At 38.8% G+C, this 21,578-nt stretch overlaps 1 protein-coding gene across 13 annotated transcripts in view; it reads right to left on the bottom strand.

The window, feature by feature from the left end:
* FNDC3A (fibronectin type III domain containing 3A) overlaps positions 1 to 21,578 on the bottom strand; it is a 206,205-nt gene that overhangs the window by 51,446 nt on the left and 133,181 nt on the right. For 7 of the 13 annotated variants that reach the window (XM_073343811.2, XM_073343802.2, XM_073343820.2 and 4 more), the window contains 3 exons: positions 16,058 to 16,134; positions 11,082 to 11,319; positions 6,138 to 6,410 (listed from right to left, as the gene is read on the bottom strand). In XM_073343811.2, coding sequence (XP_073199912.2) covers positions 6,138 to 6,410; positions 11,082 to 11,319; positions 16,058 to 16,134 — 588 coding nt within the window. Of the gene's footprint in view, positions 1 to 6,137; positions 6,411 to 11,081; positions 11,320 to 16,057; positions 16,135 to 20,073; positions 20,233 to 21,578 lie in introns of all 13 variants that reach the window. The other 6 variants (XM_073343875.2, XM_073343886.2, XM_073343903.2 and 3 more) reach the window with 2 other exon arrangements.

Below are 21,578 nucleotides of genomic sequence, written 5' to 3' on the forward strand. Positions count from 1 at the left end.
ATTATGTGCAAATTAAAACAACAAAGGTAAAATCAAGCCAAAATGTGAACAGTCTCTGTTTTCTTACTCTAAAATGTTTGGCTACTTTAAATATACAGCACACATTTAAGATTTATAACTGTACTGTAAAATGCACTGATTTATTTTGTAACCTTCCAAATAAAACTGCTCGACATCTCTCAGTGAAAGGGTGAGAATTTCATTTTTCTTAGTATTCCACATAGAATAATGATAGCTAAGAAGTCTATCCTTACTGATATGCTATTTTGTTTTTAAGTTTACTAAAAAGCTGCAACATAGTGTACATAAAGGACAATACTATTCATACACAGTGAACATAGGCAATCGAGCAACAGTCATGTAGCCACATAACAACCCCAGCAACAACCCCAGCCACAGAACAACCCCAGCAACAACTTCCAGTAGGGAGAACACAGAAGTGATGTAGCCAGCCAAGCCGTGGGTTGTCAGCCCTAGAGGTTAAGACAACAGTTCAGCCTACTGATTAGAGCTGGTTTGGGGGAGGGACAGAGTTCAGGAACTAGCCGAGGGTAACTACTAGAGGGACAGAAGCAGAATGCCAGAGCCAGAGGGTAAACCAGAATCGTAAGCCAGAGGCTGAGCTGAGGCCTGAAGCTGAAGGCTGGAGCAGAACAGGGACTGGTTCGACAGGGGATCAGGAGCAGGTTCAGTAGATCAGGAGCAGGTTCGAAAACAAGGCTGAGCAGGATGGGAACCAGACAGGAGCAGGGACTGGAATGAATGGCTGGAGCAAGGACTGGAAACAGGAGCAGGGCAAGCGCAGCTGTCAGCGTGGTATGTGTTGAGCAGCTTCTGATCTGTTGTGGGTGCTAAGCTTAAAAGATGGCTGCTAAACCATCAGCCAGTCAGGTGCTGTGGCTACTCTGTCAGTTCCAAGGCAGTGTAGCTAGGCTCATTGGCTGCCTGGCAGCAAAGTTAGTCAAGGAGCAGGTTAGCAACTGGTCTGGCCCCTGACAAGTGATGATGAGGGGATGCCCTCTTCTGTGCAGCAGCATGACCGCTTTCCTTCTTCACTGGCTCAGTGCTGCACTAGCAAATACTGAGGACATCCTAACTAGATATGGGTGCAACATTGTAATGAGCCATAAAACCAGAGTCTCTGTTAAACCCACAGTTTTTAGGGTCCAGCAGAGGTATGAATTTAAGTTCCCAGGCTTGTCTTTTGAAGGCGTTGTGCAGGTTTTCTTTGAGGAAGAGGACTGAGTGATCAGATGTGCAGTGAAAATTTTGTCCAAAGTGTTTGCTTATGGTGACAGGGTGTTTTTGCCTTTTATAATTTTTCTGTGTGAGTTCATTTGAAAGAGCAGTGATTGTCTGGTTTCACCCTCATAGTTGTTGTTGGGGCATTTGATACATTGGATGAGATATATCACATGTGAAATGCATTGTAGTTGTAGCTGTGTCAGTCCCAGGACATTAGAGAGACAAGGTGGGTGAAGTAATATGTTTTCTTGGACCAACTTCTGAAAAGCTTGTCTCGCTCACCAACAGAAGTTAGTCCAATAAAAGATATTACCACACTCACCTTGTCTCTCTAACATGTTGTGACAGGCATGCATAGACCCCACGGATCTTGAAAGGTGTGCTGTGTGGGTATTGATCATTGTAGCAGTGGTGATATGTCTGCAGGTTTTGCATCTGTTCTGGCATGGTATGGTGCTGCTTTGAGTTGGTGTGTCCTGGTTTATGGGGAGCTTGCTTCTGATGATGAGGTTGGGGGGTTGTAGCCAGACAGCCAGCCTCCCTCCCTCAGACCAGCATTGCTGGAAACACAGGAGGAAGCCGGAACAGGGCACTTAACATATATTCCAGCACAGCCTTTGAAGCTGTGAAAGCACAGGTGTGCTGCTACAATGTGCCTCTGGGAACAGATACAACGATTAAGCTCACAGCAGGCAGAGGCCCTGTGACAGACATGGCTCTTAGCCCCTACTAAATAGCGTGATGCACACACACCAACATCCTAGGTGGGAAAATATTTACCCTGATAAAAGAAATGTCCAGTAGTCGAAACTTATTGTTTCGCTCCTTTGCAAGTGTAAACTACTCTTGCGAAAGCTGGCGTCACCCAGACAGACCAGCCTCAATTTGGCATAAGAAAGGAGAAAGAGAATAAAGGAGTACAGAGGTATAAGTAGGGGACCTACAGCACCATGATTTTTGAGTGCTTTTCACTATCTATCTGCTGGTCAGATAAGTGACAGCCTCCCAAGGCTTCTGCAGCTAAGAGGGTCTCTACGCCTTGTCCCTTATTCGTCTTTCCGCGGAATTGAGTGACCGATCCTGGCTTGGCACCGCTGGAATCGAGAGATGCAAGGAGGGTAAGAAGCACCCACACCTGATCTCCTATCTTTAGTGTACACATATTTTGAAATAGAGCTCTATACTTTTGTTTTCTTTCTTTGGGATTGTGGCTTCAGTTTTGTAACTTGTTTGTGTGTGTAACATCTCTACATTTAAATAAGTAGGCACTAGCAATTTTGTAACCACATGATTAGAATCTAGCTTAATAAATTTTGGTAACCATTTATGCATAAGCCTGACTTGTTTTCTCTGGTTTACTGTAAAGCAGCCAACACAATTAAAGAACCTCAGCCGTTTTGGCTCTAAAGCCTGGCCATTAGGTGAGAGTACTAAGAGCCTAGCGTTGAGTTGTGCCGCCTCCACGGGGCAAACTCTTGGGGCACCTGTCAGTCAATCCTGGCTGCCCGCTGCGAAGGAGCTCTGAGCTCTAGCAGTTAAAGTCACGGGTGGTTAGGACCTTGGGGCATCCGTCAGCCTAGCCCGGGCTGCCCGCCGCGAAGGGACAGTGCGTCCTAGCGGTTAAAGTCACGGATGGTATAAACGGGCATAGCTGGCACCTCACCAAACATCCTTGGCCGTCGGCTAACAGGTGACGGTTGTTTGAAGGCCAGAAGCGGGGGCTTGGGAAAGATTTCATTCAGGATGTGGTCCCTATCAAGTATGGGTTGTATCTGTTTGATACCCCTTAGAGGTATTAGTGTGGGGTGGTAGGTGACAAGTAGGGTTGTGTGATCAATGGTTGTTTTTCCCCTATACTGAAGCAGGTTCTTCTAGCATATTTGATTGGCCCATTCCATGATGTCATCTATTTCTCTAGTAGATTGTCCATGTTTAGTGATGGCAGTTTTAAGTGTTTAGATGTGTATCCTGGACTTTCTCTTTAGAGCAAATACTGTGCCTCGGTGCAGGTAATAGATTTTTTGATATGTCTGGGGTGGTTGCTGGATCTGTAGAAGTAAGTGTGGTGATCTGCAGGGATTTTTTATATAGGTGTTTGTAGGGTTCCATTGTTGAAGCTGATTGTGATGTCCAGGCATTTGATGCTGGCGTCGGAGTGTTCTAGAAGGATTTTGATGAATGGTTAGCGGTTGTGGAGGAAATGTAAAGCAGCAGGGATGCAGACTTTCTGAAGGCCTCCCCTGACTTAGCGATATTCATTCCTCGCTTCTGAGATGACCTGTTGGTTCCAATTTACTCCTGCTGCTATGCAAAACTTTTGTGGACAGCCTAGTCCCACACCTTTTCCAGAGCAAGAGCAGAAATAGGAAATTAACTCACTCTACTTCAGAGCTTTAGCAAGCATCAAGGATAGGACTTCTGTGTATAGATGGTGCTCTGTGTTTGAACAGCTGAGCCTATAACATCACATGTACGGACTCCCTCCTCCCATACAGTAAAGGAACAAACTTCAACAATTCACACTAAGTGTCCCACCTAATAAATTGCTTTAACAATGAAGAATCTGGTGTCTTCTAGCCATCAGTGTTAGCAGACATCATATTCATGCTTCCTATTCCCATGCTCAAAGCTTGGACACCCTATATTTCTTCATCTCCTAATCCTTTCTCATCAGGTGCATGCACTTCATGAATGTCCCTTTTGATTCCTTTACCACTCTTAACTTCATGACTTCTGCCATGGTGCTCATATTCCAGGATCTCTTCTCCATCCTTATTTGCACATTCTGAGCCCTTCTTAGAACTTATTTTTTCTATAAAGGTCTTTCTGCAATGATTTGGTGTGGAAAGAATTTACAAATTAAATCTAAAAACAAAAGCCCACAGAACAAAGATAGGACATTCCACCTGCTTAGTAACTGGTATGTAAACATCATGGAGCAGGGTCCAGAGACAATGCATTGGGAGGGAGAGGTGGGTCATGTGGTGCCATGTGCCTGCGCGCCCCCCCCCCCTCAATTTGTCACGGAGGGAGCTGGGCTGAGCGCAGCTGAGGGGGATGTGTCTGGGAAAGGCATTGGCAACTAGTGCTCCCGCTGAACTGTAGGAGCAGGATTTTATATTTGTACTATAAGAATTAATGTATGATTTGATCATCCTGCCAACCACCCTTTTTGAATAGCAGAAAGGAATGATCCTCTGGGACACTGGTAGAAACGCATCTGACAGACTGGCAGTGTCTGTACTGATGTTAAGGCAGGGACAGACCAGAACAATCCTTATGACTGATTGTGGTCACCCTTTTGTTTTAGGATAAGTTAGAATGTCTACTATGGTTTCCTATATGTATTACAAATTAGGCACTCTAGTTAAATATACATTTCTTTGTTTTAAGGTCTAGTAAGTAAGAGACAGGATCTTGTATTGTGTCTATGTTAAGGAGATTAGAGGAAGTTGAAGGCCTGGGCCCCAGTGTGAATTGTTTTGATTATAAGATTTAGGAAGGCTTAATTTACGATGTCTTTTGCTCAATATAAAGTGACACTGTTTGTATTCTCAAAGATCTCTGTAAAAGACTGTTTGTGTGAATGAGGAATGCATACATCAGGAAAAGATAAGGTGTGAAGGCCATTTTTATAGCCAGATGGTCAAGGAACATGGAGTGAAGAGACTTAACTACACCAAAGAACTATCAATGCACATCCATAATTAAGGAAGGGCAGACTGATGACCCTGAGGTGAAGGCTGGCACCCCTAAAGACAGGACAATTGATTAAATTGAAACCAGGACAGGATGACCCTCTCGGAGTAGTACTGGAATGTTAACATCAAAAGATACACCAATTAAGAAGTAACTGGTCCCAAACTGACACAGCAAAATCCATAGACTTCAACAGAGAAAAAAGACTATAAGAACAGGGTGCTTGGCCATGGGACTTTGGGTTCGTCTTGCCACACTCCAGGAGCATCAGATCGCAACCGACAGAGCCCTGCTCCCCTCTGCGACCAATCTGGCTGGCCACTAGATTGATCCAGACTCTGAACTGGTAACTATAAACATCAACTGGGAGGACTGTGTGTCTGATTGAAAAGCATACGCTAACTGCTGTATTCTCAATAAATGCGGCATGCTGCCTTCTCCCCATAAAGATCCCTGTGTGCTTCTTATAAGTATAACAGAACCCTGCTAGGACGTGCCCATAGCAGGGAACAGAGATGGGGCTGGCAGTGCAGCTCCACCAGAGGTGGTGCGGGGAAGCCCTCTGAGTCCCGTCCCTTCCTTGCCCACAGCCACAGTTATCTGCTCAGCAGGAGGTGTCTGGAGCCCACTCTGGCCTGTGCTGTGCCTGCAGCAGGGAGATGACAGGAGAAGTAAGTGGGGAAGGAGCTGTGAGGAGGGTGGGAGCAAGGTGGTGCCGGATTGGAGAAGGTATAGGAGGTGCAGGGGGAGTGGAAAAGGGGCCAGAGGTAATGTGTGGATCAGTCACATGCCCCCCCCAACCTTTAAATTGTGCCCTCCAACCAACAAGAGTTACGAGTAACCTCTGTCAGGGACTGTTTCCCTCTGTGTCCTTTACAGTGTCAAGCAGACTGTTTGCATTCTACAGACACATCAACAAGCAGTACCATGAATATCAAAGAGAGAAACCAAATGGTGGACAAAGTGCAGACCTTTATCTAAATGGAATTATATGATGTGACCCACAAAACTTGCTCAGATCAAGATGCAGCCTTGCACGCTAGCAGCTGCAGTCTCTTAGAGCTGTTCCTGCTTTAATAACAAGGGTGGTGAAATCAACAGGCTGCTGTCCAGCTTCAGTCTGGTCACAGTGTGATTGCTCCACCTCTGCAGATAATATACAGAACAAGAAGTAGCATTTTGCTAACACTTACCTTCTATTTCTGCATCCACTTGAGAATTACTTTTTCCTTTCCCCAAAGACTTGCTCTTTGTAGATCCTATGCTGACACTACTTGCGTCTTGTCCTTTCACAAGTCCATTATGTTCGTTTGTGGGAGAAGGACATTTCTGAGGGGATGGTGGCGGACTGTTCAATTTGTCTTTCTGTGTTCCATGCCGATCTTTTAATTTTTTCTGTAAACGTTCATATGTTTTACTAGACCTTTCATCTCTAAAGTTGGACCTTCCATGGTTAGAGAGAGCATCTAAATTAAAGCAAAAACATGAAATGCTCAGAAAATGTCATAATGTATAAAATATATTTACAAATTCATTTGAAGAGACTCCATATATATCTTGAAATTACATCTGTTCTTTTCTCATTGTGAACCTAATGAAAAGTTTACCTTGGCATTTCAATCAAACGTTAATTGTTGCATATAATTTTTTAAGGAGAAAAATGTAACCCTTCTTCCTCGTTTTAGTTAAAACAATAGATCTTAAATATTCCAAATTCTGCTTTGCACTGTTTAATACTATTAAATCCTGCACCTGTGTGGAAAAATTAGTGCTTGCCAATATGACATCGGTCTTCCTCTACCAATGAATTAGAGGCTAAGTAGTCTCTATAAGGTCCTGTTGGTGCAATAGACATAGTAATACCTATTCTGATTTATTAATAGAGTGCTGTAAAGAAATATTAAAACAGAAAATGGAGAAACCACAGTGAAACCATATAACTCTTATAAATTCACTTACCACAGTGTTTGAAGATCTCATTTCAAGGCAGCTGAAACACCACATATTGAGCAAACAAAATGAATCAGCACTTAAGCCCTGATTAAGCAGACCGCACTCATTCAGCAAAGCAAACTGAAGAATAGGCTTTGTTGAATTGGGACTAGAGAGCATTTTACTACAGTAATAAGCCACAACAGGTAATGGATACTGTATCCTAATGGAGGTTCCAGTCAAAAAATTTCTCCTATGTCCTACTGGCTGCAACTGGCAGCTAAGTTTTGGAACAGAATAATGAATGGTCTTTCAGCAGAAACCAACAGAGACCAGTAGAAAAAAATCCCAGCAGCTGAAGGATACTAATGGAATGAAGCTAGTACAGCCAGGCATGCTCAGCACACTATTCATTTCTGTTTAAAAATTAATAGTAGATTTCTATATATTTATAGTATCATGGGCAAAGCTATTCTCCTAATCTGTTTGATGAGGCAGTCAAAACAGCGAACAGCAGTGATCTGGTGTACAGCTGTGACTTCACCAAAAAAGCCCAATCACCCAAACAGAACATGTCTTTGGACAAATAATGATTAATAACAAGAAAGAACTATTCATTCTTGTCAAATTTTGTACTAAAGATTCTACTTCCTTTCCCAGCACTAACATTTTCATTCATTTTAACATCACATACAGGAGTGCTTTAATTACACAGTGAAGCCTTTTAAAAGGTACACACCACAGCACCGGCTCTGTTTTCTCAGTGTAATCCTGTCTATCATTAGTAAAGGAAACAGCTGGTGTTTGTTATACCTATGGGAAAATGAGATTCCTCTCAGGGTGAGCAACCTGTCACTTTACTTCCTCAATTTATGCACTGGTTGCATTTAGAAGAAAAGTTTAGCAATGGGAAAACAGGTATCAGGTGGACGAGATGGTTGACTTATCAACTTTTGGTAACAAAGACATTTTATTAAGACAGATTACTTAAAATGAAAAAGTTTTTTAAAATGTATTCTTTGCATTATATACATGACATATATATATATATATACACACACACACAATACTTATAATAATACTTATAACAATACTCATTACAATATATATAAACAATCTAACTATGAGGGAATAAACCTTCTGGATATTTTGATTTATCACTAACGTTTTAAATGGGCAGAAGTAACACACCATCTTAGCTTGTGTAGATGTACCATATCGTTGCACATAATCTGAAAAGATAACTGTGAAGTGGATTTACAAATATAAATATTAATTCAATTCTGAAATATGAAGAAAAAAGAAGAGCTAGCTCCTGTTCTAGTCTGCAAATGTTAAAATTGAGAGGTTTTTAAAAAAATATTTATCACTTTATTCAGAACAATCTGTGGGTGGAATGCTAGCTTAGTTAAAAATATAAAAATGATTGCCATTAACCATATCTTTCTACTCTGTGAAATAATCTACATATAATAAGTAAACCAATTATGATCAGAGTCACATATGTTCTACAATTCTGCAGTCATGGAACTGGCTGCAGAATCAATTCCTTACCATAGAACTGTGCAGCAGAATTAAAGGCCTTAAATATATCAGAAAGTTTTAGTTGTTTAAATTGGTTTCTAAATAGTCTTAGATAAATGGGTACAAACCACTTGTGTAGACACTCTTATTTAAAAAAAAAAAAAAAAGGAATACTTGTGGCACCTTAGAGACTAAAATTTATTTGAGCATAAGCTTTTGTGAGCTCACTTCATCGGATGCATTCAGTGGAAAATACAGGGGGGAGATTTATATACACAGAGAACATGAAACAATGGGTGTTATACACACTGTAAGGAGAGTGTTCACTTAAGATGAGCTAATACCAGCAGGAGAGTGGGGGGCGGAAGAAAATCTTTTGTAGTGATAATCAAGGTGGGCCATTTCCAGCAGTTGACAAGAACGTCTGAGGAACAGTGGGGGGTGGGAAATAAACATGGGGAAATAGTTTTGCAAATCCAGTTTGCAAATTAATTCCAATTCAGCAGTCTCTCGTTGCCAACTATGTCCACATATCTATTCAGGGAACACCATCATAGGGCCTAATCACATCAGCCACACTATCAGAGGCTCGTTCACCTGCACATCTACCAATGTGATATATGCCATCGTGTGCCAGCAATGCCCCTCTGCCATGTACATTGGTCAAACTGGACAATCTCTACGTAAAAGAATAAAATGGACACAAATCAGACATCAAGAATTATAACATTCAAAAACCAGTTGGAGAGCACTTCATCTCTCTGGTCACTCGATTAGAGACCTAAAAGTGACAATTCTTCAACAAAAATACTTCAAAAACAGAATCCAATGAGAGACTGCTGAATTGGAATTAATTTGCAAACTGGATACAATTAATTTAGGCTTGAATAGAGACTGGGAGTGGATGGGTCATTACACAAAGTAAAACTATTTCCCCATGTTTATTTCCCCCCTCCCCGTTCCTTAGACGTTCTTGAAATGATCCACCTTGATTATCACTACAAAAGGTTTTCTCTCCCCCCCCAACCCTCTGCTGGTATTAGCTCATTTTAAGTGATCACTCTCCTTACAGTGTGTATGGTAACACCCATTGTTTCATGTTCTCTGTGTATATAAATCTCCCCACTGTATTTTCCACTGAATGCATCCGATGAAGTGAGCTGTAGCTCACGAAAGCTTATGCTCAAATAAATTTGTTAGTCTCTAAGGTGCCACAAGTACTCCTTTTCTTTTTGCGAATACAGACTAACACCGCTGCTACTCTGAAACTTGTCTTATTTTAAAAAGAGTCTTATATTGGATTTAGTATAAGTTGGTAGGGAATCAACTGAAGATAAATCCAACATAAGACACTTTTAAATCGAAATAAGATTGTGTCCACGGAGGGTTGGGGGGAGAGTTGTACTAATTTAACTAAACTGCTTTAGAAACTGATTTAGTTTAATCAGTACAACTTTTTAGTTTAGTCAAGGCTTAATATTTTGTTTTAAAAAATACATTTTGAGCCATTATTGGGCAATGAAATACTATCCTCCAGAGCCTGAAAACAGCTTGAAAGAGCAGACCCGAAGGGTGCAAACTCATTCATTGCAACTGAGAGTTGACTTTGAAGTGTACTGATGACATTTTGAATCTCAACTTTATTAACCAGTTTATTACCAATCATTTTAGTAGAAAAATCCTGATAATGTGCTTATTTATGGTTGTTGATGTATTGGTGGATATTTTAGAAGTGACCAATTGGGTGATCAGGTGGCAACCTAGGAGTTCAAGCTCTCCCCCAAATTCCAAGTCACCTTTGTTTTTACACAGAAGGGGAAGGAAAGAGAAGATTAATACTCTTCCTTTCCCATTTCCTACCCCCATCTTCTCAGTGCCTAAGCCTCTGCTAGCTCCTGGCTGCCAAAAACACAAGCCACATTCCACACCGGAGCCCAGGTAGCAAAACTTCAACCACCCTACACCCAGCAGTCGAAACCTGTAAATACCACTCCTGACATCTCCAATTCAGTTTGCTGCTGTTAATACAAAAATGTGCAACTTTGCTAAGAACCAGTGCAAAATTTAAAAACATTCAAAAACTCAGGTATATATTGAAATTGGTATAAAAATAAACAATGAATACTGTACTGTTTTATTTTTCACATATTTAATTCAATAAAGATGCTCTGGTTTTGAATTTACTTGAAGTAACTGTGGAAATTTCAACATGTCACAGATTTCTACACTGCTTACGTGGTAGAAATTCACGGAATTTGGATCCAGTGTCCCAAAGAGAACGAAGGGCCTAGCTATAATGCTGAGGCAATGATTTAAATATTGAGTCAGAGGAAAGAGTGACACTCACTGAATCACTAAAATCACATCATATATTGCCTTGCCTTTTACAGTGTGGTAAGGCTCCCTTCTATAACTGACCAGGCCTAAGTCTGCTTAGATTGTGATACCAGACAATTTTCTGAAACAATATACTTAATGTACTTGAATAAAAAACGTATATGGTTCCCTGATACTGTCTTTATTTGTACTGCAGGATGCCTAGCTAATAGCTTTAATTTAGGCTATAGTACTGCTTAAAGCAACAGTTATACAACAGAGGAATACTGAATGGACTGGAGACGCCAGTAGAACATGAATACGTTGCTTTGATAGGATCTGTAACTCTTCGGTAATTTACTTACCCAGATCTCCATATACCTGTGATGTGTGATACTGTGGTATATACTGTGCAGCCATATCACCTGCTCCAGTCACTGTTGAGTATATATGTCGTGGTGGAGGGGGCATCATGGCTTGAAGAGGAATGAAACCAGGCAATGGATGATGTGGAGGCCGATGTATTACTGCATGACTGCCAGGGTGAAATTCTGGAGCCTGGGGAACCACCACAACCCTTCGAACACCATTGTCTTCAATAACCTGTAAGCCAAGAGAACAAAACATTGATCAGGTAAAGGACTGCTTCTTAGATAGCAAACAGCTCATTTCAAATATATGCCACAAAGAGAAAATGGAGTCTGGAACTATGCAGTCTGAAAGATAACAAATCAATAAATCTTTTAAAAAGAGAATTTTTCATGTTGAATATAATCCTCAGTGGTATAAGTAGAACAAAATGGAGACGATAAGAAAAAAAAAGAATGTGGGAGAGGAAAATGAGGGATAGTTAGTAGTGTGTTTCAGTGGGTTTTTGTAGGAAAGTGCAATTGGTTTCTGGATGGGAAAATAATCGGGAGAAACTACTTCTACCCCCTTCTACTTCTACTACTTAGAATGAAAACTGCGGGTAACAAAATTTTATAAACAGATTTTAATCCTTATAGGCCATTTTGAGCTTCACCAGTGTAGTTAATCCATTTTTAAAAAAAGTGGAAAACTAAATATGACTCCATTGGTAGTACAACATGCTACCTAAAAGGGTATCTGGCTTGGAGTTACCATAGCTGGAAGTATTGTGGGGGCAGTAACCTCAGCCTCCGGAGTGCCAAAAAGAAAAAAAAAATTACACTTTGACCTCAAGATCCCAATAACAAGTGTTACAGAATACCTCAGAGGAAATTGCCAGGCCTCTCAGATGGCAGGTTTGCATGCTGACGAAGTTGTAGTTGATATATAATAGGGCATGATAGATATAAAATAGTGGGGGGGAAATAGCCATTCAGAAAAAAGGAAAACCTATGTGTCCACTGTAATATCCTAAATAGCTTCCTAAAATAGGGGACAGACCACTTGGAATATATTGTTAGTTGCAATGATGTTTGGTGAGATGACCTTCTACTGTGATGTAGGTGTGGGAAGAGGAACACACATCAATCAAGATAAAGAAGATGTTAAAAATCTATTTAATGTCAGATTGATCAATTACAGAAATACTTATCTTAAATTTAAGATTAATTTTTTAGCCATGAATATAGCTTTAAAATAAATACCACGTGACTTTCCAAAGGATTTGGTACTTTAAAACTGTCCCTTGCTGGAAAAGAAGAATATTTTAAACTAAAACAACATTCCTCAAAGCTACCAAAACTGAAGTCGTCCTGTCCTTGCAATTTGGATATAACAACAACACTATAGGCAACTATAATTAGATTTGGCCAGTTTAATTCCCCAAACATAAAGATGTAATTTTAATTATTTTTTAAAGTTCCTTATGTTTGTAGCAAGGATAGTCATACGAATTATGCTTTCTAACATACAAACGTTATCCTACATATTACACTAACATTTGGAGTCTGACACACTGAAAAAAAAAGAATTAAAGATATCACTTTGTCCTTATTCTTCCCTGCTGCGCTTAGCTATTGAGGCACATACAGTGTGTAAGATTATGCCTAGTTCACAGACTCCTGTGGTATCTCAGCATGTCAGAGTAAGTGAAGAATGGTGAACTTCAAGTGTGTATACACACACACACACACACACACATATTTATTTAAAAGCTAAACTGCAAAATGCAGCAAATCACAAGGCTATGAAAGGTATTCAGCACAACATAATTTATTAAAATCTCGCTTTTCAGGTTCTGCCACACCTGGACCTGTGCCAGCTCCTATTCTCCATGATGCCCCAGCACAGTTTCTGCAGCAAATCATACTTAACATATAATCTGCTGGAAAATGGAGACAACCTAGATGGAAGTGTTGGATCTAGCCCGTTTAAGGTATTTATCCAGCCCCATAACAGATTCAAATTCTGTAGCAAGCAAGATTTCATTAAAATAATGTTTCTTGCCCTTATGGCTTTAAAAAACGCCAAATGTGATCTGAAGGTAAACAAAGTGCAAACCAATATAATGCTGTCCTCCTGGGTAACTGCCCCATTCATGATCATTAGGTTCTGAAAGTCCAATAATTAAACATTAGAGTTTCACATAATTTACATGCACAACTGTGTGTCTCATTTAAACATTAACTGCAATTGAGTGTGCAAATCGGATAACTGCACACGTACACACACACACACAAAACACACCCAAGTATGATTTCCCCCCCAGCACTGAGGGATGCTGAATGCAACAATAACCTTATAAGCTAAACATTTAATTCTGGCATGAGGCCCATACTCTGTATCTTTGTGCAAAGCTATCAGCATCATCATCAGGAGACCCACTATAGATCAATGGATGTAGATAGACTTAACTCTGTAGAACAGGCTGGCCCACACACAGTAACTAAAATATAATTTCACTCTCTTCACAGAATGAATTTCACTCCCACGATATTGGGGGTAGAGCAAGCCCTGTTTTTTTTAAACAATATATCACGTTTTCTGAAACACTTATTAGTTTTATACAATGTGTGAAAACCAAGACATGTCTTATCCTATATGTTGGCTCTAATCCCCAGCAGTGGTAAGTATGGTGTGAAATCACCAAATTCAGGAGCTGGGGCAAATCCAGGCAATAGAGACCTAAACTAAAATGATACATAAATGATAGATATGTTGAATAGCCTTCCTAGTTTTTGGTGGTTTTGATCATTTAGCATATATTTCTGCAGGTGTTCAACTTCTCTTAATATATATATACACATTTGCAGGGCACCTTCAGGTTTTTTTCTTCTTTTTAATGTTAAGTATAAGGAGACAATTACATACATACAAAATGGGAAATGACTGCCTAGGAAGGAGTACTGCAGAAGGGGATCTGGGAGTCATAGTGGATCACAAGCTACATATGAGTCAACAGTGTAACATTGTTGCACAAAAAGAAAACATCATCCTGGGATGTATTAGCAGGACTGTTGTAAGCAAGAAACGAGAAATAATTCTTCTGCTTTACTTTGTGCTGATTCGGCCTCAACTGGAGTACTGTGTCCAGTTCTGGGTGCCACATTTCAGGAAAGATGTGGACAAATTGGAGAAAGTCCAGAGAAGATCAACAACAATGATTAAAGGTCTAGAAAACATGACCTATGAGGAAAGACTGAAAAAACTGGGTTTTTTTTTAGTCTGGAGAAGAGAAGACTGAGGGGGACATGATAACAATTTTCAAGTACATAAAAGATTATTAAAAGGAGGAGAGTGAAAAATTGTTCTCTTTAACCTCTGAGGATAGGACAAGAAACAATGTGCTTAAATTGCAGCAAGGGCGGTTCAGGTTGGACACTGGAAAACACTTTCTGTCAGGGTGGTTAAGCACTGGAACAAACTGCCTAGGGAGGGTGTGGAATCTGTGTCACTGGAGGTTTTTAAGAACAGGTTAGACAAACACCTGTCAGGAATGATCTAATTATTTAACAGACCTGCCCTGAGTGCTGGGAACTGGACTAGATTAACCACTGAGGTCCCTTCCAGTCCTACACTTCTATAATTCTAAATTAAAATCTCTTGTTGGGACTGTATTTGTTTTGGGAGAACTATGAGCTTGGTACTGGTTGCTTCACCTGGTAGCAAGTTATCTATTTGTTGTCAATTTTTTTTATTTGTTACAGTCTTTTTGTATAAATCACTACACATTGGTATGTTTTGTTAGCAATAAGCATTTCAGAACTCCTACAACATAAAGGTTTTACCAAGCTTTGATAGCTCTGGGTGGCAGCTGGGAGAGGCTCTGTGCCCTCGATGGAAGCAAACAGTACATATTAATTTCACTAAAATTATTTAGCCTTTCATGTCTTTTATAATATTTTAGCATTAAGTAACCCACTTGAAATAAAAAAAAATACAGAAGAAACTAGCTCATAGCAAAGATGTAAGGATTTTTATTTTTCCTAATGATAAAACATGAATTTTGACAGGAAACGTGCCTTTCTGTTATGACCTAAAACAAAATGAAACAATTAAAAACCACACAATCCATTTTGCTGCCAGATTCGGTATTCTAATATTAAAGATTTAAGAACCAACCAAGCGCTTGTCTTCACTGTCAGTTAGCACGTGGCAAGACAGGGTATGAATATACAGCATGCGAGCCTGCCATGCGGATCATGCTACTGCACATTAAAAGTTCTAACTATGGTATATTTAGTGTGCAGTAGCAGAATCCACACAGCCAATTAGTGTGTGACAACCTAGAGCATTGTACATTCAACCCTGGCTTGCTGCACATTAAATGACCATGCAGACAAGCCTTTATACACAAACTTTCCCCAGCAGAGAGTAAGAGAAAGTAGGTGGGCCTCCTGCCCTGTATGCAAGCACTCTGATGACGGACAGAATTTTATACTCTTTCATTAACGTATGCATCATCTGACTGGCTTTGGTGTTTTGGGTGGCATTTTGTGTTGTTTGTTTGTTTCTTTTTCTATACCACAGGCTGTGAACATTGGGTCAGCAAAGGTAGGGTAACTTGGCTGCAGAACCAGTACAGAGGCAAGTGAAAAAATTGTATGGTTTGTGGCAAATTTTAATTAAGACAATACACTGACAATTATCAAAGATTTGTTTTGCAGTAGTGCCTAAAGACCAATATTATACACATACATCAAAAAGGAGGCTCATAAAAGCAAACAAGGAGACTCCTACTGAAGAGACTTCATGGTACACCACCATATTTACTTGTGCAAATCACTGTAATTCTGAAACTTACCATGTCATGTTACCAGGTTAGACATGTCAGCTTATTGCTATGTTAGTCCCAGGATTTTATGTATGTTTTATTTAACTGCAAATGTAATGTGAACATATGAAGTCATATGAATCAGATGTTTGGACATACCTGTGGGGCATATCCAGGAGGCACATAAATAGGAGGCACTGAACCATTTGGGGACATCATTGGAACCTGAGCAGGACCTAAATGGGTTACAGAAGTATTTCAGTATAACATGGTTTAACAAGCTTTAAAAGTTCTAAGTCCATTCTGAATTGCAATATCTCTGCAAGGAAATACAAGATAACATGGATAAACAGAGCACATGAGCTATAAAGATAAAATGATAGTGAAGGGTACTCAGTTCATGTGAACAACAGATACGGCGCATAGAAAAATTATTTCCCTGCAAATATTTCCCTCTTTCTGGAAATAAGGCTTCTTTTTTTAAACACACAAAGCTATAATCACCAAAGGTAATTATTAAAAGGAAAAGAAATCCATGTGTATTCTTCGTAGGAAAATATTTGAGAAGGATGGTTTTGTGGCAGAAGCACAGGAATGGGAGTGTGGAGGACTGTGTTCTATTCTCAGCTTTGCAACAGACTTCCTGGGTAATTTTAGGGAAAGTAAAATGTGTAGGCTGATTTTCAGAGGTGCTGAGCACCCAGAGTTCCCAACTATTTCAATGGAGTTACAAAAGGCATGAATTTGATTCTTTATCTGTAAAACCAGGATAATACTTTTCCACCCCAAAAGAGTGTTCTTATTCTTAGACTTAAGACATTAATGCTTGCAAACTGTGTTCAGATCAGCAAATGCAAGGTGCTAAGTAAACGCCAAGTATTAGTTGTATAAGCAGATTAATCTATTCTATGCTTGATAAGCAAAGATGCGTGAAGAAAAATATAGGTAATTCTGTCTGAATGCGAAAAACTGGGCTAGAGCAACAAAAATATTTCTGAACGTAGTATCTGATCAAATTCGAAAACTTTATACAAGATCCTCAACATAAAACATGCAATTCTATAAATGTTTTAATCTGCAAAGACGCTAAGTTTTATTTTCTGTGCAATTGGTAGTCCATGACTTTGACAACAAAGAAAAATTCTCTATCTAATTTTAAGAGCAAGGTCTTTAGTTCCAGATGGGAAAAGATGGGTTAAAAGTAAACTTTAATATAACCTTTTCAATATTTTGTTTAACTTGCAATTACAAATCTTCTTCAGCAACTGAAGCAGTGGGAGTTCTGCTGGAGTAAGGAGCATTGAAGAGGATCGTACATAATATAACAAATATATAAGCCTAAAATAGGTTGCTACTATCCCTAACCCTAAAACAGTCTCTCTTAAACAGAATATTTAAGAAGAAAAACAAGGATGGAACTACTTAAAAAAATAAAGTCAACAGCACTAGCTGCAGACATATTAAATGTATCACCGGCTAAAACAGAAAATACTTTACATTTTAAAATAAAAATAAAGGCTCTGTTCTCTGAGGCTTGTATCTTGTAGCCATTTATACCCAAGAAGAATATTTTCAAAGTAGATACAAAATGATACCACTCTGCTTTAAACCACTCACTTTAAACAAGTATAAATGACTACACAAGTTACAAGTCAGTTGAGAATCGAGCCCACAGTTCTTCATGCTGCTCACATCTAATTAAAACCCTTCATCCTAGTTGCTCCAGAAACTCTGATGATGCACATCTGTGAAGAAAGGTAGATAGTATGCATATAGATGGTTAGCACATCAATGGATGTTTACTTTTTCTGCATCTGGTCAAATTAAGTAGAGTGTTCTGAACAGCAAACTATACCTTCCTTCTGAAGACCACCAATTTCGTGTATTTAGTGTCTTTCTGTCTTGACTAATATAAGCAGCAGTTTTCTCCAAAGCCAATACAAAAGTTGCCATATGGTGGCATTAACACACTGCTCCCAACACAGCCACGTTCACAAACCACCTACTCCCCCGGCAGTCAGAAAATAAGAGACTCAAGGCAATTTATGAACTTGAATGAGTCCCGCTTGTGGTGTTAGCATTAAGTCAAGGTGCTAACTTCGAAATATTTATATCCTGACTTTAAAATTCTGAAGTTTTAAAAATAGAGAGAAGATGGTTTCTTCTCACTCAGGCTGTAACGGTGAACTCCATTATACTTCTGATTAGGTTTTTAAATCATTGTAAAATGTAATAAATGGTAGATAAACTTAAAAAAAAAAGCTGGGCAGAGTTCCATGCTGTGATGATTTTGCCAGAAATCATGGTACTGCTGGCATGACTTGGAAAAAAAAGTTTTTTTGTGAAAGCGTAGGATAAAATGCGAATGCCAGATTTTTAAAAATATAAAATTGGGTTTGTTTTTTTTGTTTTTACAACTAATATGAAGATCCTGGTTTTATTTACGCATAATACATTGTAAAAGGAACTCTTATGTTTCTATTTGCTATTGCTTCAAGTTACTTGTTGACTGTTGATAAGTATACATGACAAATTTACTGTACCTAGCCATGAAATACAGTAATGGTGTCACATCATCAGCCAATAATGACATTATTACGACGTGTTAACTCTCTAATTTTTTATAGTGTACACAAATGAAATTCTGCTTTAGAAAGTGTTTCCTTTATATGATATTTGATTATTAATGTCAAAGGTTTCCATGCTCTAAATTGATAGTCTGGAATGTTCTATATATTGAGTCATGCTGAATCTCATTATGAAAGTAAAACTGAAGGACTCAGAAAAAAATCTGATAGAAATATTTTATAGTTTAAAACAGTGGTGCCCAACCTTATTACATAGGAGGGCCACAGAAACCTACGCACAACCTTGTGTGGCCCAAACAGATTCTACATATTTTAATATGACTTAAAGTCACCTGTATTGATTTATATTTTAAATTCAGCTTGTTTTGTATGTATTTAGATAGAAACAACCTATGTAGAGTATTGTCTATTTACACACTTGTGTAAACTAAAATTATGTAAACATGACGACGAAGTGCTAATGAATTGCATGTTAGTATATTGTGTGGAAGCAGGCTGCAGGCCTTATGAAATGCTCTGGTGAGCTGTGGACAGCTGCAGGCCGTAGGTTGTATACCCCTGGTTTAAAATATAATTGCCTAAAAAATGCCTCATCACACACTAAAAATATCACATTAGAACAGAAGACAACGTTTTCCCATACTTTCAATAGTGCCATTGTATCAGAATGTCTACATTTCCCTTAAATTATTATGGCTGACCTAGCTTGTAATTTTTTTTTTTTTTGGCAGTGATAAGTATTTTGTCCTAAGGGAAAATAAAGAGACGGTGATAGGAAGCAAGTCTCCTGAGACATTTCTAACAGAGTTCATGAAAATTCAGAACACTTGCAAGAAGCAGTGAAACCTAAACATAACAGCTCAGGTCATATCAACTGTAGCAGGCTGCTTAAAATCTTGAGCTTGTCTATTTGAACAGAATGTAAAACAAAATGTATCATGCCTCTTATAAACACTATAAAGAGAGAAACAAAATCAATGTGATGTATGCTTTCTACTGTCCCAGACATAATTTAATCTTATGAAAATACATTTCAAACCTGTAAACTTCAAAATATTGGAAAAAAACCCCTTATTTAATCAGATATGCAATTAGTTCTCTTAGCTTTTAAGTCTCACTTTCTCATTCAATTTTGAACTCAGTAAAGAGATTGTAAGCTTATATGGACTGAGTTTTCAACATAAAAAACAAACATTTTATCCAGTCTATAAACAAAGATTCTTTCTGGGAAGTAACTGTATATAATAGTACTCTTATAAAACTAGTATTCATAAAGTCCTCCAAATACAATAACTGCTTCTAATTTTATGTTCTGACAGACAGGGAGATCCTTAAAACAGGATATGCAGTGGTACACATTAATCTACTGAACCCACATTAATCTACTGAACCCATAAAGACAATTCACAATTTTACATACCACCATCCAGATCTATGTTTAAATGAACCAACCCTTTTCTACCTTTTTTAGCTATTATATATCTGGCATCTGCTGAAAACACAGGCTGAGTTTAGATTTATGTAATGCTTTTCATGTTTTAACATAAAAGCAGAACTTTCTTTCAAAATACAGTCAGCAAATCTTACCACTCATTTTGTTTTTACTGCAATAGCAGAAGAGTAAACAAGATCCAGTGATCCAAGGTTGGACACGTTAGCAGCTTTAATTGGGAGAATGCTTTCGTTTTTTGCTGGTTGAGGAAAAGCTCCTTTGACCGAGTCACATGATCATCACCACATGACTTACTGAGAAAGGAAAAAAGGGAAGCTTCAGGTATGCAGCACAGTGATTTGTTCTTGTAAACACTGAACTTCTTTTTCTGTGATAAGATTTTTGTCTTTTAAAATATGTACTACAAGTGGATTCAAAAGCTTGTCAAAACAAGTGGTAGAAGTAGCTCATTTTAAAGGAGAAAATGACAACTGTTCTAGGTGGAATACCCCACAGAGAAACACTTCATTTACTGTTTTACATGATGTATACTCTGATTTTTTTTCAATCTATTAAATTCTACATAATCTGATGTGATTATTTACAGAAGTTCTTATAATTGAAAGCTTTTTACATTTTAATTAACAGAATTAAGTTTTAAGGAATTACTTTAACCATATATTTTCTGATTAGGAGGGTTTACCTTTAGCTGATAATCAGTGAACCCTTGGGGAAGCAGGTACATATAAATACCTCTTTTTAAACAAACACTATTTTGACACCATGTTTAGCAAGCTGTGGTAGTTGTGATACTAATCTGTGTGGATGCTGCAGGTCATGAACACTGCTATACTTAGCATTAGTCTAATGTGAACAAGGATGAATCACTCTCTCTTTGTTATTCCCAGGAGGAAATAGTGTTCAGGATTTACTGCAGCACATTAGTTTAACTATGTCTCTGTAACTGAACACCCACACTTTGACATCACACAGGCAATGATATGCATCACTGACGCAAGCACTGCCAGGATCAAATAAAAGGCCACAGCAGTTGAAACAATAGAGTGCACCACTGACGTAGCAGCATGCCCATATAACATTGACAAACTGCAGTAAATCAATAGTCCCCGATGCCAGGAATAGTTGCACCACTCTTTCTTTATATAATAGCTAAGACTTGGAAGTTTTATTTTAGGCTTCCAGCAGCTACAGTAATTACAAGAGACAGCAGCAGCAGCAGCAACAAAAACCAAGAAGTCTATATCTCTTTAAATTCTCTCTGTAAGATACCATGAAGTATCAACTCTAAGTGACAGACACTAGAAAGTGCTACAAAGAAAGAACTGAGAATTTTACTTATAATAAGCAGATAATATAATCTAAGTTTGGGACTTGAGCTGAGAAAGAGGCACCAGTCGGAGCTGTGAGCACTACAAGGATGTGGATAAACAGTGCTGTCAATCTAACACTTTTCATTAGCCCTAAATTCACACTGACGAACCACTGCCCACCTCCCAACTGTCTAGCTTTGGCATCAAGGCTATGTAGTAGCTGCTCACAAACTGGGATGGCCAATTTAAATATATACTGTTAAATTGACTGTTATATCTACCCATGAGTAGATTGCAGTGAACAGGGAAGCTTACCTTATAAAAGGATA

This window comes from Lepidochelys kempii, chromosome 1, assembly GCF_965140285.1.
Source record: "Lepidochelys kempii isolate rLepKem1 chromosome 1, rLepKem1.hap1, whole genome shotgun sequence".
NCBI classification, from domain to species: domain Eukaryota; kingdom Metazoa; phylum Chordata; order Testudines; family Cheloniidae; genus Lepidochelys; species Lepidochelys kempii.